General features: G+C 49.7%; 2 protein-coding genes and 1 long non-coding RNA gene across 4 annotated transcripts; 1 reads left to right on the forward strand and 2 right to left on the reverse strand.

The window, feature by feature from the left end:
* Positions 1-605: 605 nt before the first annotated feature.
* LOC101770921 (transcription factor RAX2) lies at positions 606-2164 on the reverse strand. The gene is made up of 3 exons (XM_004961242.3): positions 1879-2164; positions 1574-1703; positions 606-1464 (listed from the first exon to the last, which is right to left on the reverse strand). The coding sequence occupies exons 1-3, from the start codon at positions 2012-2014 to the stop codon at positions 870-872; spliced, it is 861 nt and encodes a 286-aa protein (XP_004961299.1). The 5' UTR covers positions 2015-2164; the 3' UTR covers positions 606-869.
* Positions 2165-4620: 2456 nt separating this feature from the next.
* On the forward strand, positions 4621-7937 carry LOC101771313 (ATP synthase subunit beta, mitochondrial). The gene is made up of 9 exons (XM_004961243.3): positions 4621-5179; positions 5620-5695; positions 5776-5864; positions 5977-6094; positions 6179-6282; positions 6365-6523; positions 6651-6875; positions 6961-7272; positions 7535-7937. Exons 1-9 carry the CDS (start codon positions 4715-4717, stop codon positions 7646-7648), a joined length of 1662 nt encoding a protein of 553 aa, XP_004961300.1. The 5' UTR covers positions 4621-4714; the 3' UTR covers positions 7649-7937.
* A 125-nt stretch (positions 7938-8062) lies between these two features.
* On the reverse strand, positions 8063-12056 carry LOC101771705. 2 transcript variants are annotated; one of them, XR_214828.3, is made up of 7 exons: positions 11881-12056; positions 11666-11802; positions 10022-10170; positions 8971-9465; positions 8698-8861; positions 8446-8600; positions 8063-8312 (listed from the first exon to the last, which is right to left on the reverse strand). It is a non-coding gene; the product is annotated as an uncharacterized LOC101771705 (long non-coding RNA). The 2 variants fall into 2 exon arrangements; XR_002676934.1 differs by having other exon boundaries at positions 10022-11438.
* Positions 12057-16678: the final 4622 nt, after the last annotated feature.

Genomic DNA, 16678 nt, shown 5'->3' on the forward strand with positions numbered 1-16678 from the left:
AAGAAAAAAAAATATTTGCAGGCCCTTCAAAGAAAGTATATGTAACGTGATACACAGGGACAGGGTCGTCTTGGAGGATCTCGCAAAGGTCCCTTGCGTCCACACGCTTCTCCTCTCCATTGGCCTTGCGAACGGGTCAAGGTCCTAGCACTGTGGCGCGTGCGTCACAAACAGCGAGCCCCTCAATCCCTCACGAACTGGTCCATGTCCGGCACACATCAAGCACATTGCCTCTCATCATATAGGCTCCTACCGCATTTCTTCATCTCTTCAGGAAACATGGCATGAAGGCGTAAATCGTTCATGGACGCTGTCAGTGACCGTGGACGCTGATCGTAATCATACGTGGCAGCCTCCCTTGCACACTCAAGCGTCCGTTGGCACTGAGCTGCTACTGCACTGTGGTCTGCGGAGTAGCACGCGGCATTGTTGTCCACGTACGCGCCCATCGTCACCGTGCTGCCGCGAGCGAGGCTGGGACTGACGCGCAAGAGCTGTGACCATCATCTCGGCGGCGGCAGGACAGAGCCACGTCGTTCTCACGCGCGTCTGCTTGTGCAGCACACGGACAAGCGTAGCAATTAGCTGAGGTTTTCAGAGTAGACTCGTCGAGCAAAGCATAATTCACATCTCGGTCATACTAATTTACAGGTAATACACATCAAAATACCGGCCACGATCCATATCCACGCGGAAAAAGAAAGAGAGACATGAGAACAGAAGCAGGGGAGTGGGAAGATAGAGCAAGAACGATCCTATCTAGCTTCGCGCGGCCGATCAAACTTTCAAATCGCCAGAGAATCAATGGAGCAATTTTGAAGTTCTCGCGCAACAATCCCACGAGCCGTACGGGCTTTCCCCGGCCTCTCCTATGTCAAGGTGTTGCAGAGGCCCTGCGGCTTGGCGTCGGAGGCGGCGGCGGCGCCCCACATCTCGGCCATGTTGGGGAAGTAGCACGCCGAGAGCTCCAAGGCCGCCCTGTCCTGCAGCCCGCCGAAGAAGTCGCCGTACGGGAACAGCTGCTCGCCGCCGCCGACGAGGTCTGGCAGGAACACGTCGTCCAGCGCCGCCGCCACGGCGTCGCTCGCCGGCGCGGGCTGCCGCGCCCAGACGCCGCTGGTGGCGTCGAGCTGCGCGACCGCGGCGGCGGGCGGCACGGGCGCGAGCTCGGTGTGCTGCTGCCTGCGCTGCGGGGCCGGGGCGTCGAAGCGCATCGTGAGCCCCTGGTGGTGCTGCGGCGGGTACGCGGCGAAGCGCACGTCGCCGCCCGAGCTAGTCACGGACGAGGAGGCGGAGGCGGCGGGCGAGAGCGCCGGCGGCGGCGTGGCGGGCGCGGCGAAGGCTCCGCCGGTTGCGGCGCTCGCGGCCACGGCCGCCATGGCCTTCTTCTTGAGCTTGGTGTTCCAGTAGTTCTTGACGTCGTTGTCCGTCCGGCCGGGGAGCTTGGACGCGATGATCGACCACCTGTGGCATCGCGCCGGCAGCGCAATCGGTCAGTCAAGCGCGCGCGGGCTACAATCTCGCAGAAGCTTACTCGTGTGGAAGAACGCTGCAGGCAGCGCGACCAACCCACCTGCTCCCGATCGAGCTGTAGAGCGACCAGATGATCTGGTCCTCCTGCTCCGTGTAGCCGCCGTGCTTGATGTTCGGCCGCAGGTAGTTGAGCCACCGCAGGCGGCAGCTCTTGCCGCACCGGTTCAGCCCTGAATCACACACAATTCACAAGTGGGAGGGAGAAAATGCTAAAATTAGTTTTCCGAAAATCTGCTCGAAAATTGCCACTCGACCCAAGATCACTGCCAGAATTCCATTCCATGACGATCGGGTTTCTCGCGGTACCGCCCGTTTAGTGCAGAAGAGACTGGATTGGAAGCGCACCTGCTTTCTGCGGCAGGGCGATCCAGTTGCCACCGATGCCGTGGCGCTGGACGTAGCTCCGCAGCTGCTCGTCCTCCTCCGGCGACCAGGGCCCCCGCTTCACGCTCGCCTTGTCGCAGCACGGCGCGCGCCCCATGTCCGCGGCGGCCAAGAGACGAGCAAGCGATCGATCAGTTCGACGCGGCGCACGCAGGGCTGGCTGCAGCTTATATGCTGCAGAGCAGAGCCTCTCTGACCTGACCCGTAGCCGTACGGGTGCGCAGGCACAAGTACAAGACGGCAGCGGGTGGTGCGCAGGCCTACGGATTTTATAGCGAGGGGAGGGGGCCCCGCGGCGGGTACGGCCCCCGAGCCGCCGTGAGCCCGTCGCGTCGCACCCGTTCCGTTCCGCGGTCGTACGGCATGGATGGCTTTGGCCTTTCGCTCTCCGTTTTGGCATCGCGGTTCTTTTGGCCCCACGAGTTCCTGTAAAGGATTTGCTTTGCTTTTAAGTTTTAACCTTGGAGCATGCATGTATTGTCAAATGACTTTGTTGTTTTTACTGGTAATTATTGTGACCTTTTGGTGGGCTGAAGTATGTGGGTTGTGGACAACAGCTCCGGCGCTCCGACTTTTGATTCCGTGGCACGTGCTTCCAAACGCTAGCGGCACGGCAGCTTTGAGCCTGATCCGGCAGATGTTCTCTTTCTCCGTCGAAAATTCAGGCAAAGCTAGCAATTCCCCTATTCCACGGTGAAAAAACCTGCATGATGTCGGACATTCCAACTAGCTCCTGTGCCTGTCAAACTATTGACCATGAACGGTGCGAGAACATGCCGTGAGACTATGAAGTGCTGGTGCCATTTCGACAGGGTATAACGGGAGCAGCCGAGCGCATGCGTCCATGCGCATGGCCGTGAGGAACCGTAGCTGCTGCGGATTGGCGCCTCCGGTTTCGTCTTTTACAAGGGGCGGTCTTCACAAGGGGTGGTCGTCTTTTACGTATCGATGGAAATCATCCACCCATGCAACCTTAGAAACTATGAATCAAAAATACAAGATGCTAATCCAATGTATAGAGTTAGAGGTAGGATAATTTTGCGCTTAAGCCCCCCACCCGTGGGCCACTTTTGCCCCCCTGCAGCCAGACGTCTGTTTCCCCTACCCTTCCATCATGAGTCGCGAGTCCCGCCACCGCCACGCCCGTGAGACCTCACCAAGCCGAGCGCAAGTCCCTGGCGACGTGTCCATGGCGTCATCCACCGACGACCGCGCCACCGCCAACGGTAAGCACTATACGTTGAATTCCTTCCACGCGCGAGCCTGGTAGGTTGAATTCCACCCACGCGCGCGTCACGCTCTCCTTTGCCAGCGACGTGGCTTTGGCTTAGGCGTGGCACTGACAGATTTGCTCCTTCTTTGCAGCGCATTCCTGTTGAGCTCGCTGAGGGAATCATCGCCGTGGAGGCCCTCGTCGTTGGCCCGACCAGCGGAGGGGCGAAGGCCTGGAACGTCGAGGTCGGGTGGGACAGCAACAACGCTTTCCTAGGGGGTGGGTGGCCGGAGTTCGCGGGCATGGGCAGCCGCAGAAGGCTGCCGCAAGCGGCGCAAGCGGGCGAGCGGCCGCGCGCGGAAGGCAGGCGAAAGGTAGGCTGCGCAGGCGCCATGCCACGAGCGGCGGAGGGCCATGGGCGGTAGCGCCCTCACCAGGCCGGGGTCCCGCCGCCAGCCTACTCGCGAATCGCCTCTCACGGCGGCGGGACTCGCGACTCGTGATAGAAGGGCAAGAGGAAACGGACGCCTACCTGTAGGGGAATAATGGAAAAAGTGGCCGGCGGGTGGGGAGCTTAAACGCAATATAATCCCACCCCTAACCTTATTATTTATTGGATTAGTATCTTATAATCTTGATTCATAGTTTCCGAGGTGTATGGTTCTACCACCCAACTCCAGGTCCCCGAGTAGTAGTGCGCGCATGATTCGTAGCAGGTGAGGGCAAGCGTTGTAGCCCGGGCCACGGGGCCAGACCGGTCTTTGTTTTGCAGCTACGCGAGCTGCCGAGCTGCATATGCGTCTGGCGTCACCGTTTTTCATTATCAAAGGGCGCACGCTTATTATTTCTTAGGAATTTGTTACCTGACATGGCCCGGCCGGGCTGGGCCACTGGCAGGATTTCAAAACGGCTAGAAAGATGAGCGGGCCGGCGGCCTCGCGTGATGCAGTATCACAACGGCCCACGGGCCACCTCAGCAGCAGCTAAAAGGTGTTGGAGTTGGAGGACCTTCCGCACGCATAGTACTTTCATGTATTTTCTCGTGGAACAGACAATTTGTTTTTTTTCCACCTCCACTCTCTATATAATTGCAACCAAACATTGGTATAGAGGATTGCATCACGCGTGAGACATCATACATTGACCCTAACAATATGCTATAATACTTGGATCAAAGTTGCAGAAATAAAACGCTATTTAAAACATACTATATTGTGGTCTATAATCTATACCAAATGCCGGCACAGAGGAAGAGAAAAAAAGAGAGACAATATATTCCAGCTGCTGCAAAACCAAGCAACAAATTCATCCTCGAAATGCCCAAAACGCGCCCCTCACCTGTTCACTGGACCGGCTCCATGCACCAGCAACCGCCGCGCACGACCAGCGGCCTGCTCCCCCACGCTTCGCGGTCCCCGTAAACCAGGTCCACCCGCCGATCCCTCTTCGATTTCTCCACCCACTTATTCCCCCACACCCCCGGCCTCACTCCCCCCCTCTCCGCCCCCCTCTCTCGCGGAGCCGCCGCAACCAGCGCAAAAGTCTAACCCTAGATCCGGACCGCGTCTCCGGCGATCTCCGGCCATGGCGTCCCGCCGGGTCGTCTCGTCGCTCCTCCGCTCCGCTTCCCGCATCCGGGCGGCCTCGCCAGCGGCGCCGCGCCCGCGCGCGCCGCCGCACCGCCCGTCCCCGGCCGGGTACCTCTTCAACCGCGCCGCCGCCTACGCCTCGTCCGCCGCGGCCCAGGCGGCGCCCGCCACCCCGCCGCCGGCCACCGGGAAGACCGGGGGCGGCAAGATCACCGACGAGTTCACCGGCGCCGGCGCCATCGGGCAAGTGTGCCAGGTCATCGGCGCCGTCGTCGACGTGCGCTTCGATGAGGGGCTCCCGCCCATCCTCACCGCGCTGGAGGTGCTCGACAACAACATCCGCCTCGTCCTCGAGGTGGCGCAGCACCTTGGCGAGAACATGGTGCGCACCATCGCTATGGACGGGACGGAGGGGCTCGTCCGCGGCCAGCGCGTCCTCAACACAGGCTCCCCCATCACCGTAAGGACACCCTCCATTTCTTCGTTGCCGTTGACCGTGCATTCCATTTTGTGATGGTACATCTCGATCTGATGTAATGTGGATCTAATAGTGTTAGATTTGATCCGGGCACACCGATCTGAGTTGCCAGTGATTAGGTTTTAGATCTTCTGCCGTATTCCGTCTCTGATCACTGATAGGTTAGTTTGTGGCTCGTGATTCAATGGTGTATAAGAACTTATGTACTGTTATGACTTATTTTCGTCTATAGATTTTCAAATACTGTTGATATGCGTTTGTTTTTGGTGTCATTTGCAATTATAATGTAGAGGATTTAAGTTGGCAGTAAATTTTCGATGTCTACTGATGGTTTGCAAGGTTTAAGTGTCTCGTATTTGTAACACTGTCCGGATGGTCCACTTCACTACAATTTCTGACTTCAAAACTATTCCTCTCTGCAGGTGCCTGTTGGCAGGGCTACACTTGGACGCATTATGAATGTTATTGGTGAGCCGATTGATGAGAAGGGTGACATAAGTAAGTTGCTGGATGTTAGTATGTGTTTTTGCTTTGAGATGTCTGTGGAAGAGCTTTTGTAATCTTGTTCTTTATTCCAGCGACAAACCACTTCCTTCCTATCCATCGCGAAGCCCCTGCTTTTGTTGAGCAAGCCACTGAGCAGCAAATCCTTGTTACTGGAATCAAGGTAGAGTTGTTCTGTTGCCCTTCTATAACCTTTGAATTTTAGAATTCCTCACAGTAGCTCATAAGCTGCCATTTCCTCTGATTATTGAGTATGATGGTTCTTTTACGTTCAGGTCGTGGATCTTCTTGCACCCTACCAAAGGGGAGGAAAGATTGGTCTTTTTGGTGGTGCCGGAGTGGGAAAAACTGTCCTTATTATGGAGTTGATCAACAATGTTGCTAAGGCCCATGGTTAGTATTGTACCGATCTTCATGGTAAATTTGACTCTGCTTGTTTGTTCTCTGAGTGTGAATAACTGGTTCTTTTGTATGTAGGTGGTTTCTCTGTGTTTGCTGGTGTTGGAGAACGTACCCGTGAAGGTAATGACCTTTACAGGGAAATGATTGAAAGTGGTGTCATCAAGCTAGGTGACAAGCAGGTAATTCTTGCTACTTCTCAATTTCTTTGTGAATGTCGCACATCAAAGCTACCCTTTTCTTATATATTGGTTTTTGTGGCAGAGCGAAAGCAAATGTGCTCTTGTCTATGGGCAAATGAATGAGCCCCCAGGTGCTCGTGCTCGTGTTGGGTTGACTGGTTTGACTGTTGCTGAACATTTCCGTGATGCTGAAGGGCAAGATGTGCTCCTGTTTATTGACAACATTTTCCGCTTCACTCAGGTAAGTTTTGCAGGACATTCTCTGGTCTGCAAATAATGTGTCTTTTGAGTGACCATCTTTTCTGTTGCCTGTTTTAATGCTCCAAGATGTTAAACCTGGTTGCATTGTTGTTATCTCTTGATATCAGGCGAACTCTGAGGTGTCTGCTCTTCTTGGACGTATTCCCTCTGCTGTGGGGTACCAGCCAACCCTTGCTACTGATCTTGGAGGACTGCAAGAGCGTATTACAACAACAAAGAAGGGTTCTATTACTTCTGTCCAGGCTATCTATGTGCCTGCTGATGACTTGACAGATCCTGCTCCTGCTACTACATTTGCCCATCTTGATGCCACAACTGTGCTGTCACGACAGGTTTGTCCACCTGGTCTTGTAGGCTGGTGCATAATATAATTGTATATGATGTGGTAATAATGACACTGGCATGCTTCCTGTGCAGATCTCTGAGCTTGGTATTTATCCTGCTGTCGACCCCCTTGATTCCACGTCCAGAATGCTTTCTCCCCATGTGCTGGGTGAGGATCACTACAACACTGCTCGTGGTGTTCAGAAGGTTCTTCAGAACTACAAAAATCTTCAGGATATTATTGCCATTTTGGGTATGGACGAGCTCAGTGAAGATGACAAGCTGACAGTCGCACGCGCAAGGAAGATTCAACGTTTCCTGAGCCAGCCTTTCCATGTTGCTGAAGTTTTCACGGGTGCTCCTGGGAAGTATGTGGAGCTTAAGGAGAGCGTTAAGAGTTTCCAGGTAATTTTTTTAACAATAGTTATCGTTCAGAAACTGCATTTTAGAAACAGAGTTTGGATTATCGTATTTCCCAAGATTTGTTCTTACTTTAGGTACTTACTTGAGCTCTACTACCATATTTGTTCTTTGAGACCTAACTTTCAGTTTCATAGGAAAACACCAGTACTTGTTGCATGATATTTTATTTTCTCCAATCATTGCTAAGTGACGATAAACTTGTTCAAGTTGTCCTTTATTTGCTAAAGGATCTTGTACTGTGCAGGGTGTTTTGGATGGTAAGTACGATGACCTCTCTGAGCAGTCATTCTACATGGTGGGAGGCATTGAGGAAGTCATTGCTAAGGCTGAGAAAATCGCCAAGGAGTCTGCTTCATAAGAAGGCTTCTTGATTCCTTGTACAAGTTCCATTTTTGGATTTTTAAGCTTTTATGCTCTTCGCAGTTAGGCAGGACGAGCTGGAGAGCCATCTCCTGCTGAGGGGTGCTTGTTTTTGTCTTTTTTGTTCCTCCACTTTACAACCAAATAAGCAACTGCAGTGACATTGATTTTGGCAGCACCATACATGACTCCAGAAACTTGTGCCCGTTGTAATGCAGATCCATCAGACCATGAAATTATGGTGTCTGGTTGGTAAAATATGTTGCCTCCAGGTTCTGATACTGTTACTGTTCGTGGGTTTCCTGGTTTGTTTGTTTTTATAGTCATGACCTTGCATGTAGGTAGTTTGTTTTCTGGAATGGCTGTGCGGTAGTTTCTACGTTTTACCCATGTATAATGTTGCAAAGTTATATGGTTGTGCAACTGCTGGGCAGAATCAGTATTTGGTCACTCATAAGGGGAAAAAAAAGAGAAGTCATCAGTTGGAATGAAGCGAATGACCGAGGCAAATGAGCCTTTTTTGATACCAAGACGATGTCTTGTGCTACATATGATCAGAACTCTGAAGATTGCGGATTGGATAATGAGGAAAATGGGACCTTGTTGGACCTCAGATAGTTATGATTCAGTTCTGAGAGGGCTCTTCAATACGAAAGTAGCACCTTCAGAGAGAGAGAGAGAGAGAGAGTAGTGTCAGAAATCGGCAGTTTTCCAATAAGAGAAGCGGTATTTCAGCGCGACGGATGGGAGCTACTCACTCCATTTTAAATTAGAAAAGTCAAAATGAGTACTCACCCCATTTTAAATTAGAAAAGACCACAAAGCTTCACTTAATCATAGCAGGAAACAGCATTTGATCGACGCCCTTGCGGCCTCTGCAAGGACGCCGGCCGAAGACGAGAAGTCGAGAACCGGACAGTTGGACATCCAAGGCGCTTGCAGCACCAACTCTGTGGATGCCAATGAGGCGAGGTCAGTGGACAGTGGCTGCTACAAGCCCGCAAAAACTTGAACGGTCTGGCTCGTCTATGACAAACCAGAGCTTACCTTGCTTGATGTTGAGGACATCGAGTACTCAATTGCTCATTCGAAGGGACGCCTTGCTGACTTGATGTCTACCGTGCCACACGAGTCGCTTGATTACCAAGAATGCCAGGAAATCCCCCAAGACATCCAAATCCATCCTACCTGTATAGCTGAATGTCTGAATCCTGAGAACAGAGTTGTCTTGTCAGAGACGCCTGTCAGCAGGTCGACAGGAGCCGGCATATCTAGTTCAAATTGTAACCATGTATGTACACAAAAATACCAAGTACCAACCTTTCCATGTTGCTGACAGTCGGACGTGCAAGGAAGATTCAACGTTTCCTTCGGGCTTGTTTGGAACGGAGTATTTCCAAAGGAATTTCAAAGGATTGGTGAACATGTTTTTTGCTTCCCGTTCCTATGGAAAGGTTTCCTTTCCTTTGCTCAACAAAACGCAGGAATTTTTGCATCCACTCCGGGCCAAAGTTTTCTTGGAAGCTCGAGGTGTGCTCGCACGGCTGAGAGTGAGGGAGAGCCAGAGAGCAAGCTGCCGTCGCCCGATCGTCGGCGTCGGCAATTTCGGCATCCTGCTACAGCCTCACGCTTCCCATGCCGCCTGCCTGCCGTGGCATCTCAGTCCACACTGCTCTCCAGAGCATCTGGCCGTAGTAGCTGGCACCATAGGCCTCGCGACTTCCTAGATAGCTGTGGTCGCCCTCCATTGCTTTGATAGTGAGGAAATCATCACGGACATGAATTGAGCGGCTCCATTGGAGCCTTCGGAGTGAGCTACGAATGAGGATTGAGGTTGAGGACATGGACAACAGAAGAGGTGAAGATAAGATAGCAAAGGATAGAACGAGGGGTGTTTGCTGAAACTAGACAGACTGAGTTCATGGACCAAGGTCCCACTTGTAAGAACCATCTTAAACATACATGCACATCCATGTCTGTTAAGTTAAGATGGGAATATTTTCTTTGCCGTCTCTAGTTTTCCAACTCCCGTATTAGTACGTATCATTTCATGTGTTTTTTTTTCCATTCCTCTATTTTCACACTTCCTTCCTATTCCTTTCATGCGTTTTTTTTTTCCTTTCCTCTGTTTTGGAATCCTCCGTTCCAAACAGGCATGAAGTTTTCACCGGCGCTCCTAGGAAGTACCCCTATTTCAAATTGTAAGTCGTTTTAGCTTTTCTCGGTTTACAGATATTATTATACATCCAGACATACACTATATCTAAGTGCATAGCAAAAACTATGCACCTAGAAAAGATAAAACGACCTAATGGACCCACCCATTAATCCAAAACCTATAAAAAGATGAGGACAACTGAATATTACTTACTCAGCTACACTAATTCACCGAGGTGTCATTTTAGGTTCAGATGAAACCTTATGCTTGTTGAATGAACTGGACGAAAAAGCCCGCTTCATTGGCCAGATTGTTTTAACTTCAGCATGGGAGCAGGGGACTATGCTGAAGTACCTTACAGCCTGCATTAGGCAGGATTAGAAGTCAGAAACACACTTGATATAGATATTTCTTTCCATAGACTACGCAGGATAATACTGATAAAACCTTTGTTACACTTACATCTTAAATCCTCAAAGATACAAGGGATAGAGAATCTGAAGAAAACCCCACAAAGCAAAGAAATTTGTCCACTAAATAATACTCCCTCCTCCCCCAAATATAAGGCGTGTTTTACTTTGTTACGACAAGCCTTTGACCAATGATTAATCTATTACTCCCTCCATCCTAAATTACTGTTCACCTTGGGGTTGTCCTATCCTACGTCAAACTTGTCTAACTTGGATAAAGCTTATAAAATATAATAATATCTACCATAACAAATAAAATCCCTATCAAAATATATTCCATGGTGGATTCAATAAAATAAATTTGGTATCATAGATGTTATTATATCTTTCAAAAAATTTGGTCAAGGTTAGACAACTTTGACTTAGGGTGAACCTAAAGTGAATCGTAATTTGGAACGACGGGAGTAGAAGATGTCTAAGCCAGCTTGAGATGAACCAACTAACTTTGTGATCCGAAAACAATGTTATTAGATTCATGTTTCAAAGTACTTACTTATGATTATGATTTTGCATGACCTAAGTGACATAGTAGAGCAATTGTAACTTGTAAGTCATCTCCTAATGAAACAATATGTGCCTCATATTTTGGGACGGAAGGAGTACATAACGCAAAGAAAATTTAGTACCAATGTAATCAATGATTATTGGGAGCATCCATGCCTGTAATATGAAGACCAACTACATGGAAAAGATTGTCGAGGGTTCTGATGATGCCTTCCTAGGAGGACAATTGTTATGGAACCAATTGTAAATGCTGTCTTTTAAAATGTTGCTGAATTGGATTGTACTAATGTGCAGATGGATCTTTATATGAGACAATGGAGCAGAAGGTGCAAGAAGCTCCAAGGATTATGTGGGTGGATGGCTCATAAGTGCAATCGGAGCTCGTTTTACTGATCAGTTGAGTGTTCATAACAAGTACCTCAGGTGGAACTTAGTTGTGTGATTGATGTAAGTGCTGACACTAAAACAGTTTGCTGGTTTTATTGGGGAAAAGTTCGTTATTTGTAAAATAGATCAACGTCAGCAATTAAAGGCAGAGTGAAGAAGAAAAGATAGCTACTTAAATAGCCCTGAATCCTACTGCTACTGGTTACCGCCATGCCAGGATGAAGTGCAACTCGGTGGAAGAAATTGCTCAAGGTACTAACGCCACCTTCCTGAGAGGGCGATACAAGATAAGAACTTTAGTTGCTTCCTTTAAAAAAAACCGAATTTTCAGCAAATTCCATGGAGAACATAAGAATTTCAGCAAGGGCAAACAGAGTGGTGAAAAAAATAGGGGTCTGTGAGGAAGCCGGATACATGATGTACGTATCTAGTTGAAATATGAGCTAAGATTCCACCGAAAAGTAGAAGATCAAATCAAACTGGAGATTGTACGTACCGAAGCAGTGCGTGTGACCGGGGCGACGGCCATGCCAAGGCGTCCTGTCGATCTGATGTACACCCCGGAGGAGAGCTTCTGAATCAACAAGCGGCCGGCCATCTCCGCTCCTGGCTTCAATTTCTCCCGCGAAATTTCTGGAAGAACAGCACACCTTAGACAGATTGATCTCGCCTTGCGTGCGGAAGGAGAACCTAATCTGCCCGTGGGCGTACCGCGCAACAGAGAACTTCGGATCGGAGATTGTAGACCAAACCAAATTACTCCTATCTCGGAGAGGGGGATGACTGATGAGGTCCGTCTTCTATTAGGGCACGATATCTAGTCTTCCTGTTGCCAATCCCAAAGAGTCGAATTTAGAAACATGCCACCCAAGAAGGGTCGCTTTGAGAATTTTCCATGCCAAAGCCCAAAGGAAGGGCGATTGGTTTCCTTTTTAAGGATGTTTTTGGTATATTTTCTCATTTCCCACGGGCAGTGCCATTTTCCCACCCTGTGTTGCTACACGGCCTAGCTAGAATTTTTTTTTTATTTTTTTACTTCTTTTTATGATTTTGCAGAAATAAATACCCAGCAAAAAATTAGCAAATCTAGACCTATATCGCCGGATGAAACGGCGGTAAGAAAAGCTACCGCCATTTCAGCCGACGGTATCTGTGCAAGGAATAAAAAAAATCGGAAACGGGACGCCATGTCAGCAAACGTGCAACTCCGTGGCGCTAGGTCAGGAGGGAAACCGCTTACCTCCATCTGAAATGGCGGGCGGCACGTGGAATCCTGGCGGATGTGGGGCCCATGGAGTTACCGCTTACCGCCGGAATGAAGCGGCAGTAACAGTCTTCTGCCATTTGAAACGGCGGTAGCTTGTTACCGCCGGAATGAAGCGGCGGTAACAGTCTTCTGCCATTTGAAACGGCGGGAGTGGGAAGTTCCCGTCGGATCAGTCGGCGGTAGGCGCCCCGAGCTTTAAAATCGAAGAACGGCCAGGGCCGGGGCCAGGGCGCGCCAGTTCATTCGGGAGAAGAGAAAGAAAGCAAGGGAGGAGAAGAGGGGAGAGGAGAGTAGGGGAGAAGAGAGGGAGGGGAGAAGGGTGGAGATTGAAGCGAAGCATTGCCGAATCTTCGTTTCGTTTCAGGTATTATTTGAAATCTCGCAGTAGCTCGTCCAAAGGTGCAAATGGTGTCAATTCTTCTCCAAACAACAACATTTACCGGTCCAGACCTTGCGCACCATCCCACCATCCTGGCCCTTCGCATGCTGGTGGTTGGATATGGTTGAACCCTTCAAGACCGCTCCAGGTGGCTACACTCATATCTTAGTGGTAGTTGACAAATTCACCAAGTGGATTGAGGTCAAAGCCGTCACTACCATCGAGTCGGCTAAAGCTACTCAGCTCATGGAGGACATCACACACCGCTCGGAATCCCATACAGGATTATCATCGACCTTGGCGCACAGTTCACAGGCTCCGAGTTCTGGGAGTTTTGCCAAGATAACCTCATCAATGTATACTAGTCCTCAGTAGCACACCTGCACTACAACGGACAAGTCGAACGTATACTACTCCTCATCAATTACTAGTAACTATCTGCCATCAATAATTACCAGTTCCTCCCTCCATTCTCTTTTGATAGGGTTATTTGCAAAACTAGTCCTATTTGAGGTGCCATCTTGGGTTTTGACATAGGGGGTGTTTGGATACGAGATGCTAAACTTTAGCAGGGTCACATCGGATATTCGGATGCTAATTAGAAGGACTAAACATGAGCTAATTACAAAACTAATTGCACAGATGGAGTCTAATTCACGAGACGAATCTATTAAGGCTAATTAATCCATCATTAGCAAATGGTTAATGTAGCACCACATTGTCAAATCATGGACTAATTAGGCTTAATAGATTCGTCTCGCGAATTAGACTCCATCTGTGCAATTAGTTTTGTAATTAGACTATGTTTAATACTCCTAATTAGTATCCAAACATCCGATGTGACAGGTGCTAAAGTTTAGCACGGTGTTCTCAAACACCCCCATAGATGACTGCTTGATTCCCGTGCAGAGTAACTCCACTAGAAAAATAATCGGTGCATGTATATGAAGACATCGATACTGAGGATGCATATGTATATGATAACGAGAAGTGCATAATGACATGATTCATTAGATGATAAGTAAGGTTCATTCTCCTTGGTCGTTGTGCCAAGGTGAAATACGTCTATCAAAAGAGATCGGAGTATTTGTTGTCAACGTTAGTTACCAATCACTAATCGCTAGTTACTAGTGATTAAAAATTTGAAAAGCCTAACCAAGCCTAGCCCACACACCACGCACGTCCGGTGTCGTGGCTCTGCTAGACGAGACGAGCAAGCGAGCACGGGACACCCTTCCATCCCTCGCTCAACTTCTCAAATGGTGTAGTAGAGCTTCATTTTCTCAATTTCCAATGTGGTTCTACGACCATTTATATGGGTCTTCGAACTTAATTGATTAATTAGTTTAATAGACCTGGCTGAATTAATCGAACAGCTTCTGAATTAATCTAACAAATATTTCCTGCAAATATTTGTCTGACACTCACACTACCAAACACTACGCTATCAATAATTTTTTCAAGAAGACGTAATATTTTTCTTTCCGGAAGCCGTAACAAAGCGAACAGTAATAGATACTCCTGCCAACACGCAACAGGCTGTCTGGTCGCTCACAATTGCTGCCTGGCAGGTGCAGAAACCACTAAAGGTTGACTAAACACATACTACGTACGTGTAGGTCAACCCTTTGCGATCCAAACACTTATGACCTCCTCCAAACGACGGTGCAGACTTCCACTAATCGCCTTTACAAGCCACAAGCAATCACAAGTATATCAAGCTGCCGCAGCAGGTCAGAGAGGTCACAGTTTACACCACGCAACGCAAGACCCCAAAGGTCAAAGCAGATGGTTCAGCCTCATTTCATCGTTCCAGAAGGACTCGATCACTCACCGCACGCACGTCTCCAACGTGATCGATTGATCCCGCAGCTCAGTCAGTCCACGCGCAGGTACAGCACGGCGAGAGTGTCCATAGCCTGGTACGGGTACTATTATTCCCGCTCACGCCGCCTTCAGGTTCCCGGCAACTTCGTTGGCGACAATCTTATGATAAGCTGATGAAGGATCATGTCAGCTGCTGATCAGCATCAGCTTGAGGCGATGCGGTTTCCCTGGTCAACTCGCACTTATCCTTTTAGCCAATCTCCGACTCCGAGCCAGTAGTCATTAACTTTTCAGACCGGAGCGTCTCTGTCAGTGCGGTTTAGACTTGCGGAGTCCAGGCGATTATTATTGTTTTTCGATTAAATCGTCGGTCGATTACTTATCCAAGTTAGAAAATTTCCTAGCGAACCGTGTGGTGGGTATGGGAATCGCGGTTGGAGCGTTTGGACTAGTTCACTGCTGAATGTTTCCACCAAAAATTGGAGAGACTTGAGTGTTCATTTCTGAAGGCGCCCTACCCCAGTGATGTAGCACGAGCAGTCACAGTATTTTATTAGAGTGCAAGAAACACCAACTTTGCGAGGAGGACAACTGGGTATGTCTGGAACCTGCCACCAATCCTCGTGGATTATCTCTTGACACCAGATTAGGTACAGGGCATCTGCTTTAATTTGTGCATCAAAGGGCTAAAAAGAGGGAGCAGGCACAGTAAGCATGCATGCAGGCGCACAAGGACGGTGTGTTGCACACTGCTGCCTTAGTGCCTTATAATCTATCACCCGCCACCACTCTCCCGGGCCTAAACTAGCAATCACGGTAGCTGGTGCCACGTTTAAATTGTGAAAGTGCCCACCAAACTCTGGGTTATAGATAGCACACTGGCACAGGGAAAACGACGTCCAATAAGACAAAGGCTGACTGTTTCTCGGTCCGGAACAAGTAAAGGATAAAGACGGACGAAAGGACTCGTCTCGTATGGCATCAAACCATCATGTGCTCGCATGACATCGAAAGGTCGTAAGGACAGTTGGAAGTTTCTGCTGTGCCAATGTGAACCTTAGATAAGCGAGCAGATGAGAAAATATATAAAAGAAAGGCGGAATGGAGTGCAATAAAGATTTCAAAATTTTACTCCATCCGTTCCAAATTGCAGGTCGTTTTGACTTTTTTATGTTATGCATCTAGAAAAATCAAAATGAGCTATAATTTGAAACGGAGGGATTACGATACAACCGCGTGTTGCTCATATAGAAGGGGAGCAGCACAAGTAACTCGAATAGCTTTGTATGTGTTGTGAAGCTAGACTACATGTAGATAATCATTATCCCCAAATTTAAATTATGACAGTACCGCTGATAGGTCAACAGAGTTGCATAAAAGGTGGTTGGATAATGGCAGCATCTGAATCTCGCAGGAATTTCATGGTAAACCTGCAGAACACATTAAACATCTCCTCACAAGGTGTCGGCGTTGACTCAAAAACTTCCAGGTCCACCAACATCCTACACTGCCGTAGCAGCAGGAGTGGAGCGCTGTGCAGTGTACGCAATCCTAGCGCACGGTGCGCAGGTGCAGCGCACGGCAACCTGGCCGGCCGTTCACACACGCTGACACGCACCGCGCATGCGTCGGAGCGCCTTGTAAAATGGCAAGCGAGCGGACGCACTTTCCGTGACGCGGCGGCAGCTCACTCCCACCCGGCTGCGACGGCGCGTCCCGAACGGAAAACCCAGCCGGGCAACCACCCAGACCCCACCACGTCCCACGCGCAAACCACCGCGCCAACGCAACTACGACGAGCTCACACGACTGGCGCGCCCCGACACGAACCCAAGCCAAGTGGAGCCGGGAACGAACGCGCGCCCGCGCCCGCGCTGACGCCACGCCACCAACACCCACCAAACCACGCCTCCTTTCCTTTCCTTCCGTTTCCCCCTCACTTGCCAATCACCGTCGCCTTCGCCCACACGCGTTTCCAAGCGCTTCCCCTCCGTCCGAGCCCGACCCGGCGCGCTGCCGATCCACGCGCTATATAA

This window comes from Setaria italica, chromosome III (genome assembly GCF_000263155.2).
Source record: "Setaria italica strain Yugu1 chromosome III, Setaria_italica_v2.0, whole genome shotgun sequence".
In the NCBI taxonomy this organism is placed as follows: domain Eukaryota; kingdom Viridiplantae; phylum Streptophyta; class Magnoliopsida; order Poales; family Poaceae; genus Setaria; species Setaria italica.

Coding starts and splice junctions, on each gene's coding strand:
- LOC101770921 (XM_004961242.3), bottom strand. CDS start 2,014: ATGGGGCGCGCGCCGTGCTGCGACAAGGCGAGCGTGAAGCGGGGGCCC. Junction 1,704..1,878: donor CGCCCTGCCGCAGAAAGCAG/GTGCGCTTCCAA, acceptor TGTGTGATTCAG/GGCTGAACCGGTGCGGCAAG. Junction 1,465..1,573: donor TACAGCTCGATCGGGAGCAG/GTGGGTTGGTCG, acceptor GCGATGCCACAG/GTGGTCGATCATCGCGTCCA.
- LOC101771313 (XM_004961243.3), top strand. CDS start 4,715: ATGGCGTCCCGCCGGGTCGTCTCGTCGCTCCTCCGCTCCGCTTCCCGC. Junction 5,865..5,976: donor TCCTTGTTACTGGAATCAAG/GTAGAGTTGTTC, acceptor TTTTACGTTCAG/GTCGTGGATCTTCTTGCACC. Junction 6,876..6,960: donor CAACTGTGCTGTCACGACAG/GTTTGTCCACCT, acceptor CTTCCTGTGCAG/ATCTCTGAGCTTGGTATTTA.